The 17,571-nt window shown below is 44.4% G+C and overlaps 1 protein-coding gene across 5 annotated transcripts in view; it reads left to right on the top strand.

The window, feature by feature from the left end:
• Window positions 1–10,997, top strand: part of SLC15A2 (solute carrier family 15 member 2) — a 51,899-nt gene extending 40,902 nt beyond the window's left edge. For 3 of the 5 annotated variants that reach the window (XM_018911350.3, XM_018911349.3, XM_050977089.1), the window contains 6 exons: window positions 1,689–1,735; window positions 3,814–3,924; window positions 4,987–5,083; window positions 7,528–7,674; window positions 8,455–8,817; window positions 9,675–10,997. In XM_018911350.3, coding sequence (XP_018766895.3) covers window positions 1,689–1,735; window positions 3,814–3,924; window positions 4,987–5,083; window positions 7,528–7,674; window positions 8,455–8,817; window positions 9,675–9,851 — 942 coding nt within the window. In that variant the 3' untranslated portion in view covers window positions 9,852–10,997. The remainder of the gene's footprint in view (window positions 1–1,688; window positions 1,736–3,813; window positions 3,925–4,986; window positions 5,084–7,527; window positions 7,675–8,454; window positions 8,818–9,674) is intronic. The other 2 variants (XR_007778020.1, XM_009087839.4) reach the window with 2 other exon arrangements.
• The last annotated feature ends 6,574 nt before the right edge of the window (window positions 10,998–17,571 follow it).

Below are 17,571 nucleotides of genomic sequence, written 5' to 3'. Positions count from 1 at the left end.
AAATGGATACTTGTGATTTTCATACAGTCTTTAGGAAGCAAAAGCCTTCAACAGGTTTGGAGCACAGCAATCTCAGAGCTCCAGTATATCTATGCTGCCCCAGCTGTCAGGACTGTGCTTAAATTATTGCCCACCCTGGCACAGGCAGGCTCTCATGTGCTGGGATGCAGCTGTGCTGTTGGGTGATGCTATTGACCTGTCATTCACAGCTCTAGATAAGGGAGATGTGGAAGACAGTGTGATAAATGATACTTTTCCAGCATTGCAACACAAGGAAAGCGGTGCCAGCATCACTGCTGTGTTGCAGGGCTCACCCTCGAATTACCTCCCTCACTGCTGGGTTTGGCCCACTCACTCAGGTGGGAGTGCTTTCCTGGAAGGATCCTATGTCAAATTGGTTTCTTCTCCTTTGTGGGCTGTTGAGTAGGCAGGAAATGAATTTGAGAGCTCTGGGGATCATCAGTGAAAACGAGTAATAGTATGGCTGGTCTGTCTGCAACGAACGAGAGTATTCATCCCCATGTGTCTCTCATGGAAAAAAAATTATGTTGCCATTTATTATTTATTGCTCTGACATTTATTATACGCTGTGGCTATTTATTATTTAGGGCATATGTTATTTGTGGGTAGCATATTACTCTGAAGTAGAATAGACATTAATAAATATACTGAAATTCTGGATCCCTGGTCTCAGAAACTCAGGGGTTTGCATCAGGAAAAAAAGTGTGGAGAAAGGGCCAGAAAATTTTGAGAGAGCCAGTTTCTAAAGTCCCTTTTGGCTTGCCTGGGTTCTATCTGTGGGCAGTGCAAATTGAAATTGCCCTGCCATCTTCAGTGCACATGGCACAGCTCTGGATTTCTACCAGCCAAGAGCTTTGCTTTGTGTTCTTTTTTTGTGGCATACAACCTCCAGGGCAGGGCTGTGTCTTAACTGTGTTTTTTCAGCATTGTACACCAAACAGGCTTCTCCAAATGAGTGTAGATTAACTATCTAGCTGTTGTTCTAGCTGTGGTCTCCAGGAGAGAGACTCTCACTCCCCAGTGTGCCCATCCAGATGGCCATTGCAGGGATCTGTTTGTGAGCACAAACAAGCATGTTGGTTTCTCCTACTCTCTGCCTGCATATTGCAACAGTTTAATCTCTTGAGTACTGAAGATCAGGGAAAGCATGAGTGATGCATGATCACCAGTATAGTAACCTAGCAGTTCCTCACAGCTTTAGATTTCTGTGAAGTCTGTGAATATGACAAGAATCACAGGCTGAAAGTTAGGCATTTGCAGATTTTGTAGGAGTAAGGCACTCAAGTTTAATTGTAACTCACTGAAAGATGCTAATGTGAATAATGCTCTCTTGCTATCTCAAGATCAATAAAAATACTTTTTTTTGGAGAGTGCTACATGCCTCAGTAGAAGGGTGACTGGCTGAAACTCAGTAGCCTTTGTTACAGAAGACATGAGGAGAAAAGGTATGATCTCAAGTCCTTGGAGGAGATGAAATTTTGCCATTGGCTTCATTGTACCAGGGCTCCCCAGCTGTGGCCTGATGTAAAGCTTATGTGAGAGTCCAGTCAATTTCCACAGATTTTGCAGCACATGTGTAACTCTGCAGACACCACTATTGTCTGCCACACATTGTAAGGCAGCATTAATAAATATGTTTGATGTTTTTTTTTTCTTCCTCTCTTTAGATTACAGACTTGGAAGCAAAGCCAGAAAATGGTTTGGCAGCTGTTAGGTAGGAATGGCTTTTTTTGAGGATTTGGCGGTGGTTGGGTGAGGGAAAGTGCTTTTGTCTAATGCATCTGTATGTAACATAGCCCAGATGTTCTTGGATTGGAATCCAGTCCACACTTCTCATGCAAGACTTGGGTGTCAGCTGTGGAGGCTTGACAGAGTGTCACCTCCCACACATGCCATGCAGAGCTGAGAACTATTGCTGCTCACTGCCTAGGGTAGTCTGGGCTGTGATGGCAACATAAAAGAGCTTCTTCCTTGGAAAAGTGGCAAATTCATCTCACTGATGAAAGGGAAACAGCAATTTGGATAGGAGCTGTTGCTATGTCCATTGCAAATTGGCCAATCTATGATGTTCACCCAAACTCATGCACAAGTGTCTACTAAACTGGATGCAGCAACAATTTTACATCCTCATAAACAATTCAGCTGGGCATTGGGCTCTGCTTAGTGCACTCTTCCTAATTTGAGCTACTCCACTTAGTCCATGAACACTCCTGTTCTGGTTTGTGCTGGCTGCAGAGGTGCAGAAGATGCAAATTTGGCAAAAAAACTTCAAAAAACAAAACAGACCACCAAAACAAAACCAAACAAAACCCAAAAAACTCCCCCAAAACCCCAAAAAAACATGATTCCAGCTAGACTTTCTAGAGGATTTGGGCAAGGTGAAATTAGAAAAAAAAAAAACCAAAACAACACAATGAACCCACCACAAAATCAAAAAAACAACCAAACAAAAACCTTAAAATCAGTGTCTAACCCCTTTATCAGAAAGCCTGTGTAGACAAACTAGGAGAGCAGTATCTCTTCATAGCCCTTTACTTGTGAAGGTTTCTACTGATTAAATACCTTGAAGACTTGATTCAGTCAGAATTATTTTTTTAAATATTTTCTTGTGGAGATTTTTGACCAAATACCCAGACTTTCCATTTAAGAATTTTTAAAGAAGTTTCACTAGAAAGAAACTATTTTTGCACTAAAAATTTACCTTTGTTAAGCACTTGACTCACTTCAGGGATTTCACCCCCATTTAAAGAACTGAAAACCAAAATATCTTAAAACATAGGTCAAATGAAAAGCATTTGGTTTTACTATCAATTTTTGAATTGCCAGAAGGAAACTGTCCTTTCTCCATGAAAAAGACACCAAACAACCTGCTCCCATATAAGTTTTAATTTTGATGAAGATATCTTATTATGCTAGAAAACTCCTTGCCACTGGTAGAAGCTCTTTGCCAGCATGGTGAACCTGCTTATCAGGATGCACAACTTCAGAGTTTCCTGTGGTAGAATGAGACTCTGTCCCCTCACACAGCCATGGATCAGTCACCATAGTGTCACAGAATGGTCTGGCTTGGAAGGGACCTTGAGATCTCTTTGTACCAACACCCCTGCCATGGACAGGGACACCTCCCACTAGACCAGGCTGCTCAAAGCCCGATCCAACTGGCCTTGAACATTTCCAGGGATGAGGCATGCACAACTTTTGTGGGCAACCTGTTCCAGTGTCTCACCACCTTCATAATGAAGAGATTATTCCTAAAAAATAGAATGATTTAACCCTTACCCTCTTTCAGTTTAAAGGCATTCCCCCTTGTCCTATAACTCCATACCCATATAAGAAGTCCCTCTCCAGCTCTCTTGTAGGACCTCTTCAGGTATTGGAAGGTGCTCTGAGGTCTCCCTGCAGCTTTCTCTTCTCCAGGCTGAACAGCCCCAGTTCTCTCACCCTGTCTTCACAGGAGAGGTGCCCCAGCCCTCTGATCATCTTCATGGCCTTCTCAGAATTTGGTGCAATCTTTTTTGGTCTCTGAGACTGGATTGCCAGAAGATTCTAGACCACAAAATGTGAGGGTCGCTTTTCATAGAAAAGAAAGAGGGTAAACTTATGCAACAGGTAAAATAATCTTATATTGAAAAACTAGGCAATGAATCAAACAAATTTGGGTAACTTGCAGAAGAGACTCTCATTAACTTATGGAATTACAGAATGCTTTGGGAGAGTATGCAAACTTCTGAAGTGTCTGCTATTATGCTTCTGCCCTGTCTGACACGTCAATGAAATATGGTTTCTTTGCAGATTCATTAATGCTTTGAACCAAGATGTCAACCTCACCATCAATAGCAAAAGGTTCATTGCTGTTCAGAAAAACTACAGTGCTTCTGAGTACTCACTGCTGGAGAGGGATATGTAAGTCTCTCTTCCCGAGCTGAAGGTCCTTGCTGAGACATTTCCTTGGGTACAAAGAGACTTTTCTCAGGCTAATAGCAAAACTTGCATTGCTATTGGCTTGGCATGTGGTTGTGGGGCAGATGTTTATAAAAAGCAGAATTATCAACTCAGTGCAGAGCAGGTGCTCCAGGCCACTCATGTGTGCAGAAGTTTTTATTCACATTATGTGGAGGTCTGGAGGGAAGAGACTGGCCATTCCTGTGCATCTGCCAGTGGAGTAAGGTGGGACATGGTAAAGTGTCCTCTGCCATTTAGTGCCTGCTTTATTTTGTTACTCTCTCAGGCCCAAGCTCCTGGTGTTAGGGTGCTCTCAGGGAAAGGCCAGTTCATATTCCATGCTACCAAGTGTTAGTATGTGGGCTGGTAACATCAAGTAGCATTACATGGCTTTGCAGGCTGGGCTTGTTAGACAGGGGCTCCATATGGCCTTGGTTTGGCAGCACTGGAGTTGGCTCTTGTAGGGTATTTCTAGCATTTCCAATGTTTCAAAACAAGCTTCGTGGCTTTTCTCTGCATCAGCTCCATCCAAAATATTTATTGCTGCAATTTAGTAGGATGCAGCAGCCATTGTGGCAATGCTAGTGAGCCTCTGTGCCATCTCACACATCCAAAATCAGAAGAACAAATATGAAGGCTAATTTGCTCTATTGAAAGGAAACAAAGTTGCTTCTGGGTCCCCATCTCTGGGTCCCTGTTGAGTACTTGTCTGGCCTACATTTCCTGAAGAAATGCAGCAAAATTTCAGGGAGGAAAATAAACCTAAGGGGTGGAAAAAAATTACATCAGCACTAAGACAGAGCAAATGTTAGCAATGACCTGGGTCATTAGGTGAATTCCATTCAGTGTCTAAGTGCTTCTGGAAGGATAAGATAGCAAGAACTCCAGTGATTGTCTGATGCAAACACTACTGCATTTTTACATCTTGCATCCTCCCTGCTCCAGGTGTGTTTGATAGCTCTGCTCTGTGTTCTTTGTTTGTGGAACTAACTGGGAAATATTGTCCTTCATCCTTTTATCTAGATATAATAATGGAAAATGCATGACTGAAACAGGAGAGTTCCCCCTGGAGCTGGGGCTGCTTGACTTCGGTGCCTCATACACCGTTGTGATAACTAATGTAAGTGTTCCTATGATGGTAACACACTCCTCTTCTACTCTCTGGTAGTGCTTTTGTTCCTGTGTTGGTGACTCTTACTTGCTTTGTCCACTCTCTGATCTCTGGGCAGTAGCCCTCTGAAGGCAGTCTGTTATCAAAGGGATTGTAAAAAGTTTTGGTACCTACATAAGAAAGGTGGGTGTGTATTTGTTCCACCTTACACTATGATCATGTCAGATTGCATGGGTTAAAAAGAAGTAAAATCTTTTCCTTGATAGAAATCCTCCATAGAAAATCATGTGATCTGTGATTTGTGCTGGTCTCATGCCATCCTTGAGCAGTTAACATTGACCCAGAGCACTGCAAAGAGTTATTACCACCTGCCAAGAGCTGGCTCTGCTTGTGGTCTTTAAAATATTGTAGCTGATGGTGCCTCACACTCAAAAAAACCAGTGTGCAGAAACAGTCTGCTCTATCCTCACATTTAGCTTACTGAGCTAAAGTCTGATCTTCCAAGATTTTGAATTTTATGCATAGGGGGAAGAGGGACAAAGTCTTGAGAGAGGAGGTTGGTGAGGTTGTACATCTGTTTCCTCCTCTCACTGTCTGTACAGCTAATTTGGAGCCTAGTACAAAGTCAAGGCTTAGTTTTATGAACAGCCTAGCCCTCATGAGGTCTGAGCACTTCTGAGAGGGTGGATTCCTTTCCCTGCCTGCCAACCTCTCAGCCACACTGCTTCAACCCTGGTCCAGCTGGCTGGAGCCACGGAGATGAACGTGATCAGCTTAGTTCCCATTTTAACCTTTCCACCACAAAGGCACATGGACAAACTGGGTCTGACAGGACACACTGCTAAGCTGCCCTCTGGGACTTTGGCTGCTGTGTTGTGATGAGCAGAGCAAAGTGTTGTCAACTACTCCCTGGCAGTAGCATCTCCCTGTTGGGCAATTAATGGGAGCTGTTCTTGTCTGCAGAGTCCAAATACGTTGGGGGAAAAATATAGCCATGAAGCACCTGGCATTTTTTTTTCCAATTCCAGTAGCTGGAGTGGGATGTACAGCCCTGGAGGGAACAAGCAGATGCTGCCATCTGTGAGTGCAGAGATTTATGTACATAAAACACACACACTTGAAGTGATGTTGGCCAGACCCCTCTTCCATGGCTGCAAGCCTCTTTCACCAGATGAGAAACCAGATAGAGGAGTTTCATTAAAAATATAACACTAAGAAAATTGCCCCAGAGCCTCTGGTAACAGGGCCAGCTGAGGTAAATGTGTCCCATGTCACTGTGCCAAGGATTCCAGTTTGTGGTCCCATCTGCATAAGTCCCTGCTATAGCCCTGGCTGCTCAGGGTGGCTCTATGCCTCAGCCCTTCTGAAGCCTGTGCTAGTACTTTAATATTTTTCATCCTCAGTTTTTCCATCTCTCTCTCTGTGGTTTCTGCTTTCTGTTAGAGAGTTAGTTTGCTTGAGGCCAAGATCACTTTTAATTATTGCAGTGATTTGTACTGAGCCCTGCTCCTCTGCCAGGAGTGCCATATAGAAGAACCAAGAATACAATATATTAGTCTGCTAATGTAGCTGAACTGTGAAACTTAAATCATGGGGATGCTGCCTTCTCAGCCTTCCTCAGTGTGCAGTTACAGCATGGTGCTTGTGACATTTCTTTATGGGCTAAAGAGCAATGCAAAGCACTCTTCTCACCCCTTTTAGCCTGATGAAATACAGTCTCTTGATTTGCCTCCCTGGCAATGATTGGTGATTAGGAACATCTCGTAAACATCCCTTGTATTTTCCCAAGTACTCTCCTTAAACACAGGGCTTTCTGCCTGAAGTCATTTCAATCTAGTGTTTTCCTGGCTTCTAGTCAAATCTCTCTCAGCCTCTGAGCCTCTGTGCATCACGGGCAGTATTAATTACACCTGGGAAAAGAAAAATAATTAGGAATACAGCTTCCATAACTATCTGAATTGATCTAATATGGAGCAGTCTTTGCTACTCTTGGCATTCCTGACCTGAATTTGTTTGGGTGTCAGTGATATCATAGGGAAGTTGTACAGTGCTGATAAGATGGGAGCAGTGACCACATGGATGCAATGAGCACTTACCCTCTCATCCTTTTTTGACCCTGGGGACAGCACCAGGTCACAGTCTCTGCACTGGCACCTCACAGGCTTTTCCAGGCCCCACTACAGAAGACAACTTGTTGGTTTGCAATAATTTAGGGAATTCTTGTGGTATCTAAATGAGCTGGAATGCTTCCATCCTGCTCTCTCTGCCCTGTGCAGCAGGAGTCATTCCCAACAAGCTGGGAAATGGCAGGGTTGGGAGCCATAGTTAGCTTGAAAGGCAGGACTTTTTTTCCACCTTTGCTTAAAACTTTGTTTTTTGGTGAATGTGCTGCTGTTGTCCAGGCTAAGATCTAATCTTTTAGCAGCTAATCAGTGCCTTTATTTTCCTGTTAGATTTCTGGAGGTGCTGTTGAGACGTGGAAGTCAGAAGATATCAAAGCCAACAATGTCCATATGGCCTGGCAGTTACCACAATATTTACTGATATCTGCTGGGGAGGTGATGTTCTCCATTACAGGTCTGGCCTTCTCCTATTCTCAGGTACACCTTCTCCTGTTCTCAGGTACTCCACTTAAAGATAAGGACCTTACAATTAGACTTCAAGATTTATTTCTGCATCTGTCATTGACTCGTCATACCTCCTTTGACATGACATTAACAATGTTATCTATCCTTCAGCTGAAAGTGGGATTGTAACACAGCTTGCTGGGTGCCCTCAAGCTAAATTAATTCATATTCTGAAGGTACCTGTTCTCAGTGATACTTGGAAATATCCTTTTCTGGTAAACCTGAGAAGACAGAACAGAACTGGATAGTTAATGGGAAAACTCTGAATATTTTAATATCAGGGTTTTCTCCTAGTGAAGTATTTTGTGCTATGTATTTTTCAGTGATATAAAGGCAAGGTATCTCAAGGGCTACAGGGTGGCATGAGGACTTGGCACCTGCTTTAAATTGAGAAACTGAAAGGGTCTAAACATGCAAGGTTGTGACAAGGGAGCAAGGGGTAATGAACCTGCAAGGGATGATTTGATTGTTGTCTGGGGAGGTTGATGAGAAGAGAGGACTGAGACATTACATGGTCAAACAGCTACTGAAGCTGCTCAAATCTATCCCTGGAGTAAGGTGCAGATGTTTATTAATGAGGATGATTAATGCAGTGGGATGATCTGTAATGGGATGTGAAAAATTTGTCCTCAGCAGGAAATTTGCTAACATGAAGATCCAGTCTCTTTTTCAAAGGTATACAGCCACATGGCACCAGACTCCAAGCTGCAGGGCTTGTGTGGCTCCTTGGACGTCCTGGTTGTACCATTTCAGATGCTGCAGGTTGGGGAAAACCCGGATTCAGCTCTGCAACAACAGCACCTCCTGCTTCTTCATGTGTCCTCCTGTCCATGTTTTGAAAGGTCCTTGTATGCAGATGTTGAGATTAACCACGCCACACAGAGAAAATTCCCCCATCTCCTCCTTAGGCTGTGCCCAGTGACACCTATAGTGGGCAGGACTCCAGAGGGTGAAGCAGGGCGGAAGGGCACAGCACGATTCCCACTGATCAGGCCCTTCTCCTCTTTTCAGTCTCCAGCCAGCATGAAGTCAGTGCTGCAGGCAGGCTGGCTGCTCACCGTGGCTGTGGGGAATACCTTTGTGCTCATTGTTGCCGAGGCTGCACCAATGGCACAGGTATGGTTTGGCTCTTAAAACAGAGGTCATGCTTTACAACAGGCTTCTGGTGCTTCTGGATGGCCACGTCCTGGTGCACAGCTTCTCTGCCCAGCCCCAGGCTCCTGCACCTGAGTTGACAGCAGCTCACTCTGAGCCGTCCCCCAGCCCCTCTCTGTGGGGCCCTCAGTGGAGCTCCTCTGGAGAGCACTGGCCCTCCCTGGCACTCCAAGGGCTGGAAGTACCAGGCCTGTGCTGGTAATGCTGCTGTAGCTCAGCTCTAGGCAAGCTGGCTGTGTCTGGACCCGGAGCCTGGACACAGTGGCAGCCACACCTTGAGTGCTCCCCAGAAACGAGAGCAGTGGGCACGCAGCTCTTCCTCAGGGGTCTCACTTGGGGAATCCTGCCAGGCTGCCTGTGGCATCCCTGAGATGTCAGGCTGACAGGGGGAAGTCGTGGTGCAGAGGTAGTTTAATTCTGGCTGTAAAACTTCTGGGATGATGCCATGAAGGTGTGGACTTGGGCTTATTTCTGGCCAGCATGAATCTGCCTCTCCCAAAAGAATCTTGTAGACAAAAAGCCCAGGTGGGTCTGTTCCAGTCAGATTTGTAAGAAAAGATTTAATGAAACCAACTCAATCTGTTTTGTTTCAAGAGGTATCACGTATTTTACATTACATTACATTGTACACATAATTACATTATGTGTACAAGCATTTATCAGAAAAACAGGATGAGAAAGTTTCTATCTTGTGAGCCATTTTGGAAACTAAGAAGTAATTTTCACCCAGCTCTTTAAAAAGCACTTGAAAGTGCAGAGATATCCTCCAGACTGAGAGTCTGGGGTCTCCTGACCTGCTGTTCTTTTTTCTTTCCTAGTGGGCTGAATTTGTCTTGTTCACTGTTCTCCTCTTTGCTGTGTGCATTATTTTCTCCATCATGGGATATTTCTATGTCAGTGTGGATCCAGAGGACCTAGAAGAAAAGGAAGAGAAGAGAGAGACCTCAAGCAGAGGAAACATGATTGGTCTTGTTACTCAGAAAACAAAGCTCTAACACATCATGGGTTGGATTTTTTTTTTAAACTCACTTAGGAGAAGGTGAAAGAAGGATGGGGACAGCGTTATTTTATTTTAGAGCATTGCAGTCTTTGTTACTCAAAATGTAACCACCTTATAAATAGGACCAAATGGCCCTCTATAAAAACAATGGGGGTCCTGAAATCAGAACAAAACTCCCTGGGAAAGCACCTCAGGTATTAAAAGCCCTTATTAGTAATTACATGTAGTTTAAAACCTGCCCATCTTTTTAAGCATAGAATGCTTTCCTATGATTTTGCCTTAAACATATATTTAGGGCAGCAGGGAGGAAGGGTGGAAGGAATGCCATATGACACAAAAATCTGGAAATGTTATGAGAGAAGAAAGAGGAAAAACTAATATAGGAATTAGAGAAGAATAGATGTTAGTGACAGAAGGATTTTTAATGCTATCATCAAGGACTGTAAGGGTTACACACAATCCCAAAGGATTTCATCATGTAACTCTCCTTATGAGTATTTCATCCCATTATTGCATGTTATGAATGGTTCTGATTTATGATTTTCACCTTCAGACTCAGAAGTAATAACAGGGAATTAAATTCTGCAGGATAAAATATTCCCAAAACACTACTGATGAAGACAAGCATGCTACCACCTCTCCCATTTTCCCCCCTAGAAGTTTTTAGCAACTGATGATGTTCTTTGATTACACATGATTAGAGAATTGCTTTATGCTTTCTTATTTCAAAATTCCAGACAGTTATTTGCCATTTTCCTATACATTAAGCCTTTATTGGGCATTTCCTTTTACAGCACCTGTCACTGCAAGTTAGGATATAGCTGATTTCTTATCTCATGTCTCAGTTATTCCCCACTGGGAGACAAGTTGCAGTAGTTTCTATAAAATTCCAGGCATCCTGCAGGGAGTTATTTACGAGGATGCAGTTTATCATTTTCTCAGTCTACAAGAGGAGACCATGGCATATGAGATTTTTCTTTTTCCTCCTTGTTTTTCTGTCTCTACCAGACTCTGGATATAGCAATTTTATTGGAATTGTGATATAATTGTCTGATTTTCCTCAATTGCGTGAAGCTGTGATTTCATGTTCTGCATAGGAGTAATCCAACCACTGCTGATCTAGTAAAACTCCTGAGAGAGTCCCTGCCTTCCTCTGTCACTTCAAGGCCACAGTTGTAACAGGTATGGCCTAATTCAAAACAAGGTTGTCAATAGGATCTTCAGGTTTGCAGAGGACAGGTTTTAAATTATGCTTTCCTCTTCCATCTAGACATTGGCCATAGGTGGTTGCTGATACTTGGATTCAGAAGATCACAAAATACATGTTTAATTTAATTCCTGTTCAGGACAGTGCTAGGAAATACACTTAGTTTGACACCACCTCAGCTCCTTTAGTGTGCTGCCAGTGTGTGTGTATCTTCTTGAGTAACACTAACAAAACACAGCTTTTTGGTTTCTAACTCATAGCCTAAGATTGCTCCTCTGCTTCCAGTCCTAAGTGGGCATGGACTTCACCACTAGCTCTGCAAGAGCTCCTGCCTGCTGTGAAGTAGCATCTGGGGTTGTGCCAGAGGGGGACCATGGTCTCATCAGATAAATGAGAGGAGGCTGCACATGTGCACGCAGGAACACTTGGGGCGGTTCAGTCCATGCAGAGACATTTATTAAGCTGTGGTGGCTGGATCCGGGCAGCTGAACCCTGCAACTCCGTGCAGAATGAAGGGCATTGAAAGCCACCAATTAGGTCATCCAACCTGCTTCTCAGAAGCCAAGTGAGGATTATTCCCCTCTGTTCTTTCTGGTATTGTTCTCCTGCTGTGATTCTTTGTGTGGGTTCTTTCTCCTCCAAGCATTGTTGTTTTCCTAATCCCATTTTATGACACACTGTGAACCAGCTCAGAGACTGCTGAATCACTCTGCTGTGATGCTGTTTGACTGGCTTCCAATTTGAAGCACTAATAGAAAGCATTTCTTCCTCCACCCACTGCAAACAAAACAAAAATCCCCAAACTGAAGGAATGGCCAGGCTCCAGTAACACTGAACAAACACAATTTAGAATTATTGGAGCATTTAATTTTTTATAAGCCTTGAATTTAAAAGTATGTTGGGGTTCGAGGGCATATGTGGTGTAGAGACAAATTAAAATTATTGAAGCACTTTCCTTGGGAAGCCTTGGTAAGCAGTTCAAAGTTGCAGGAGGGAAAGCAAGGTATCTAGATCTCTAAGACTACATATGCTTGAGAATCTCTTGATTTTTTTTTTTTGGTTTTTTTTTTTTTTTTTTTGTTTTATTTCCTTATTGGCGACACTACCAGAAGCTGTCACAGACTCTGAGCTTAATTTAAAGGAATCGTTCCAAACTCATAAAAGATACATTTAGGATGTCATCTGTATCTGCTTTTTAGACTCCTGATGCCAAATTGCCCCTTTCCAAACATTTCCGTGTTCCAAACCGTCACCATAATGCTGGGGGAAGGAAAAATTGCAATTCACAGTTGGGAAGATTATGAACAGGAAGGCAATGCTATAATAAAGCATTAACATGAGGCTGGGGGCTGTTCCTGCAGCCCCTCCCAGGAATTGCTGGGGGGACTGTGAGGTTCTGTTCACATTTCTCTCAGAGATGAACTGGTTACTTCTTCCCACCTGCTCATCATCACCTATTGGAAGCTTTTCCCTTCTCTGATCTGCCTGCTTGGTTGCTGGTATGATCCTTCCCCACTGCTTCAGCTGCTGTTGTAGCTTTGCTAAATTGGACCCATATATTTGGAATGCACCAGCAGTTTGAAGGGATTTCCACTGGTATGCTCACAACCAGCCAGGAGTGGGCTGGGGGCTCTAACAATGAGCTGCCCCTTCTGTAGCTGGAGAAGGTGAAAAGTAGCACATTGAGCCTAGCATTTCTCCAGTTTTAGAGCCACAACTCCATCCTTGGAGGCCTTGCATCACTTTCAAAAGGACTCAAGACTGGATCAAAGGTTTGGGACTTGATTCCATGGAGTAAGGAGTTCTCTGGGTTTTTCCTCCATATGGTCACGTCAGAGAGGAGGCCAGGCTCAGCTCTTCATACCAAATTTTAGAAAAATATTCTTTATTCCTCACAATTCTTTGCTTTAGAATCACAGGGAGGATACAAAGTAGTGATAGCATCTGTAAAGCAGAATGAACCTCTATAGAGAAATAGCATCCTGCTGCCTGTCCAGCTTCACCTGTCACTGAAGACTCTCAGCTGTTGGTGAGGTTTTCCTTGGCACAGATTAGGGAAAGCTCACTCCAACTGACCTATCCTCTCCAGCTGAGGGACAGGGAAGAGGTGGTGGGGGACTGTGGATGTGTTGCTGCACAAACCTTCATGGAGATTGCAGGAGTTTGGCTTTGCTCTGCAAGTATGTGTGCTTATCTGTTTCTCTGAAAGGTGCTTTCTGAGGAAGATCTTTATGCAGAAAATTCATTTGCACTGGCTGTTGCAAATTTTCCCCTTAGCAGGTTGTAAGTGTGACCAGTGTTATTTCCAGTTTTGCATGAGATAAGTATAAAAATGAGATTTCAGACTCAGCAAAATAACATCTTTGCTGTTGGTTCCTTAAATTTACCTTTTTCTGAGGCAGTCAAATGCCTTTAGGTAGCAAGTTCTCTTGCAGCTCAAGGGGCTTGTATCTCTCCTTTCTTCCATCTTTCTTTCACCACAATCCCAGAATTCTAGAAGATGAGCCCCGGGAGGGCTGCATAGGACTGACTTGAATGCAGCTGGTCTGTGTTGTCACCACTGACTGGGAAGCAGGAGCCTGGCTAGGTCAGGAGCTGGTTCCTCTCTAGATACTCAAATGGGGTCTGGAAAATTAGACTGAGGCAGGGCTGGCCCTGGTGGAAATTGTGGTTTACTGAGCAGTGACCTAGATGTGAGTTTCATTGTGAAAGGGAAATGTAAGCGAGTTAAAGAAAAAGTTTTCACTTGGCTTTGGCCTGAGGCAAGGAAACTGCAGACTGATGGGCAGGGAGGAAAGAAAGGGCTGTTTGGTCAAGGTCTTCCCAATTCCTCAATGACCAGCTGAAGTTACATTGAACTAATTGCAGAGAACATGAGATGAGAGAAGAGAAAAGCTCAGATGATTAAAAAGTGGATGAATTCAGAAGAGCACTCTCCTAGCTGGTGGTGAAGGGCTGTTGAGGGAGATGGTCACCGATGGTTTGAAAATGAGTTTGGCATTCCAGAGTACTGCAAAAACCAGCATGAAGACCAGCACTGGTGGGTCTGCACTGAGCAGAGGAGCAGGTGGCTTTACCCCAACAACGTCCCCACCATCCCTGGGAGCCACCACCTTGGCTTAACCATTGAAACAGAGCAAACAGCTGAATGTTATTACAGATGTGGTTAGCACAGGAGGGAGATCTACAATTAGGGGTGGTTAACAAGTTTTAGCCAGGGTCATACACAGAAGGATAATCTCTTTTTTACTCTTCATTGAATTTCTTTTCTGAACTACAAGAACCACTTTCTAGCACAAGCTGCTTAAATCTGGGAGATCAGTGCATGGCAAATACCACAGCTGCTGAATTTTGGATGGTCCCAGACTCTGCATTTCATTATCACTACATTTGTTATTATGATTCAATTTTAAAACAGCATTTAAGAGATGTGTCTGGTCCCAGATGTTGACAGATCTGGCCAGGGTTTTGCATGTTGATAGCTGGATTCACTGGCTGTTGATAGCTAGTCTTTCATGTTCATGTGTGTGATAAACCTCTCATGTACTAGTAGATGTGGGGCCTTTAGAATTCTCCAGCAATTTAGGAAAAAAGCCCTGAAGTTCCACATGAAGCTGGCTAAACATGAACTGTGGCACTGCTTCCTTGAGGGAGCTTCCCATGTGCTCTGTAAAGCAGGGACCCTCATTCATGTCCTGCAAAGTTCTCCCCAGAGAGACAAAAAAGGGGGACACAAACATTTTGCCTTGAGAAGGGCTCATGTTGCCTAATGGAAATTGCAGGAAAGAAAATAATTGCTTTGCTTAAAATCCCTCCTTCCTCACCATCTCAGGTGGACAGCAAGGAAGGAAAGAGTTTCTTATTGAGCTTTGCATCAAGGAGCTGCTGCATCTTCTCAAAGTCTTTCATGCTGTGTTTTGCCAGCAGATCAGCATTAACCTGGCCCTAGCACCTGTAGATCAGAAGACTGTCAGGATGCAAAGCAGCCACACAGCAGGCTCCCACAGTCTGCTGATCAGCTCTGATCTCTTCATTTTTAATGAATAGTTGTAGCAGTTATCCTGCAGGGCTCAGTCAGTCAGAATTGCTCTAAATTTAGGCCACAACTAAGGACCTGAGAGAACTGTAATCAACAAGATAAATAGCTAAAGTCTCAAAACCCTGCTAAAACACTGACTTAGTGCTTAATTAAAATTCTAATGTGCTTACAGAAAGTAAAAATGTAAACCTGAATTTAGCAATTCAGAGCAATGAGGAGCTGTAGCTGGAATCCACCAATGTGACAACTGGCAACCAAGATGAAGATACACAAATCAAACAAGCATTTCTCTTTAGATTATTTTTTGTCATTGCATACGTTGTACAGTCTGCTTGGCCTGTCCTGTTGGATCTACCCATGTGTGTAAGGAAAGAAGCTGAACTGATTTGCTATGTACCCTTTCCAAGCTGCAGCTTGGTTCTCCTCTTGTTGCAGACTCCCAAGTTAGCTCCAAATGACTCCTTTTGCTAGCAGTCAGCCCCCTCAGTCCCACATGCTGATCTTCCCTCCCCACAAGTCATTTGTCCCTGATGACTTTGCCAGCCCTAGCACCTTGCTTATTCTTCGACTCATGCAGCCTCTTTGCTGGCAGCAAGAGTGTGTTTGTTTGGGAGCTGCCCTGGACAATGCTGCCCACTTTCCTGAACCCAGAAAAGCTGCTGACCCACAGAAGAACTGTGTCTGGGCAGAGACCACGCCAAGCCAAATGTCTGGGTGGTAACAGCATCTGCCCTGGCTGCTTTGCCTCTGGCTTTTTGTCACAGCTTTGTATGCCCTGACACATCTTCTGTAGGCAAATCAGTTCAGAGCACTGACAGGGACTGTGCAGCATCTCCCTCCCACCTGTCCTGTGCATGGTTAGTTGCCCATAGTCAGACCTTGTGTTGTGCCAAGTCAAGCCACAGGGACTTCTGGACCGACACACTGCTGTCACCAGCCCTGGAGCATCCATCCTGTGGCCCCAGCCTATTTACACATTATTTATGGCCCTGCCCTGCAGCCAGTTTGAGAGTCTCTTGCACAGAAGTGAGAGAAAGCCACACAGGCTGTGTCCATCTCAGCAGTGACCACTGTGTGGTCAATGGGCTGCCTTTGCAATCACAGACCTGCCATCAGCATGGAAACAGCAGCTGGTGGAAAGGGGCAGCACCTCTGTCACCCTTGCCTTCTGGTGTCAGTGGGGCTGGCTCTGTGGCCATTCCAGGCTTGACCTTTTAAAAGTCAGTGTCAGTGTTTTGCTGAGAGCCCTGTCCTATCACTGTGTATTACCATGTGCTGCCAGGCTTCAGCTTCTGAATCTTGTGGTAGAGAAGCAGCAAGCTGCATCCTGGCAGGGCACTTTCTGCTCCTTCTTGGTCTGCTTGTCCATCCCCAGTGACCAGGTCTTGGGTAATAACTGGCATCTCCCAGACCTTGCTGTGTTTGTGTACCACTCACAAATAAAGTTTCTTCAAATGGAAGTGAATTTGCTTGAAGCTCTGACTCTACCCAAGTCTGTTTGGAGCTGCTGGGAGCCTGTGTTCAGGCTCTTTCTCTGTTTAACCTGTGCATCAAAACACTTTCCAAGCACCTTCAAACCTCTCAAAGGTGCTGTACCAATATGGATTTTTCCTGCCCAAGTTGGAGGTGTAACAGGCCAGCAGGAATCCACCAGACACCAGGAGCTACTGTCTTTCAAAAAGACAAAGTGCTGTCAGTCACAGTGGCTCCCCCCATGTGAGGCCATGCAGTCCAGCTCCTGCTGTGCCCTGAGCTCAGTGGATGCTCTGATGCCTCTCTGGGGGCTGCAGCTCCCAGGTCCAGCACTGGCCAGACCGGTGTGGGCCAGCCACGGGCTGTCAGTGCCAGATGTGCTTCCTGACACGTTGTACAGCCCAAAATCTGCAGAGCAAGAAGACAGTTCCCTCTTTCCATAGAGGGTATTTATTTTGTGTGTTCCTGCTTCTTTCTCACCATAGCTAGTACCATTAGTGCCCTCTTATTTTGGGGATGGCCAAGGAGTTGTGCAGTCCCCCATCTCATTACTTGGAGCAAGGGAAGGTTTGGGCTTTCCCACTCTGCCCACCCACAAGCACCTTCCTGGAAGCTCTCTTCAAATTCAGGTCCTCCATCTCTCCAAAGAGCACTCCTCATGAGACCAAGGATTTGACATGTTTTTAACCAGTCTGTCCTTTTGTGGCAATTAGCCAGCCTGGGTAATGTTTGTGTTCTACCCTTTGCTGTCTGCTGGTTGTGAATTTCCTTCTGGAGCTAATATCTCTGTTTTTCTTTACATTTTCTCCCCAAAGGTTGTCCTAGACCACCTGCATTCTCTGTATAAAATAAATAAATGGCCTTGACTGTTTTCAGATAGATGTTTTATCCATCTTCCACCAAAACTTTGATAGTGCCATGAAGAATCCCTCTCCACTAATGGTGCCAGCAGAGCTCTTTACATCCCTACTGGAGGATTTCTTTGTTTCTCCCTTG

The sequence above is a fragment of the Serinus canaria genome, chromosome 7, assembly GCF_022539315.1.
Source record: "Serinus canaria isolate serCan28SL12 chromosome 7, serCan2020, whole genome shotgun sequence".
NCBI lineage: Eukaryota > Metazoa > Chordata > Aves > Passeriformes > Fringillidae > Serinus > Serinus canaria.
The sequence above is the reverse complement of the archived record's forward strand: the minus strand, read 5'-3'. Positions and strand labels throughout refer to the sequence as shown.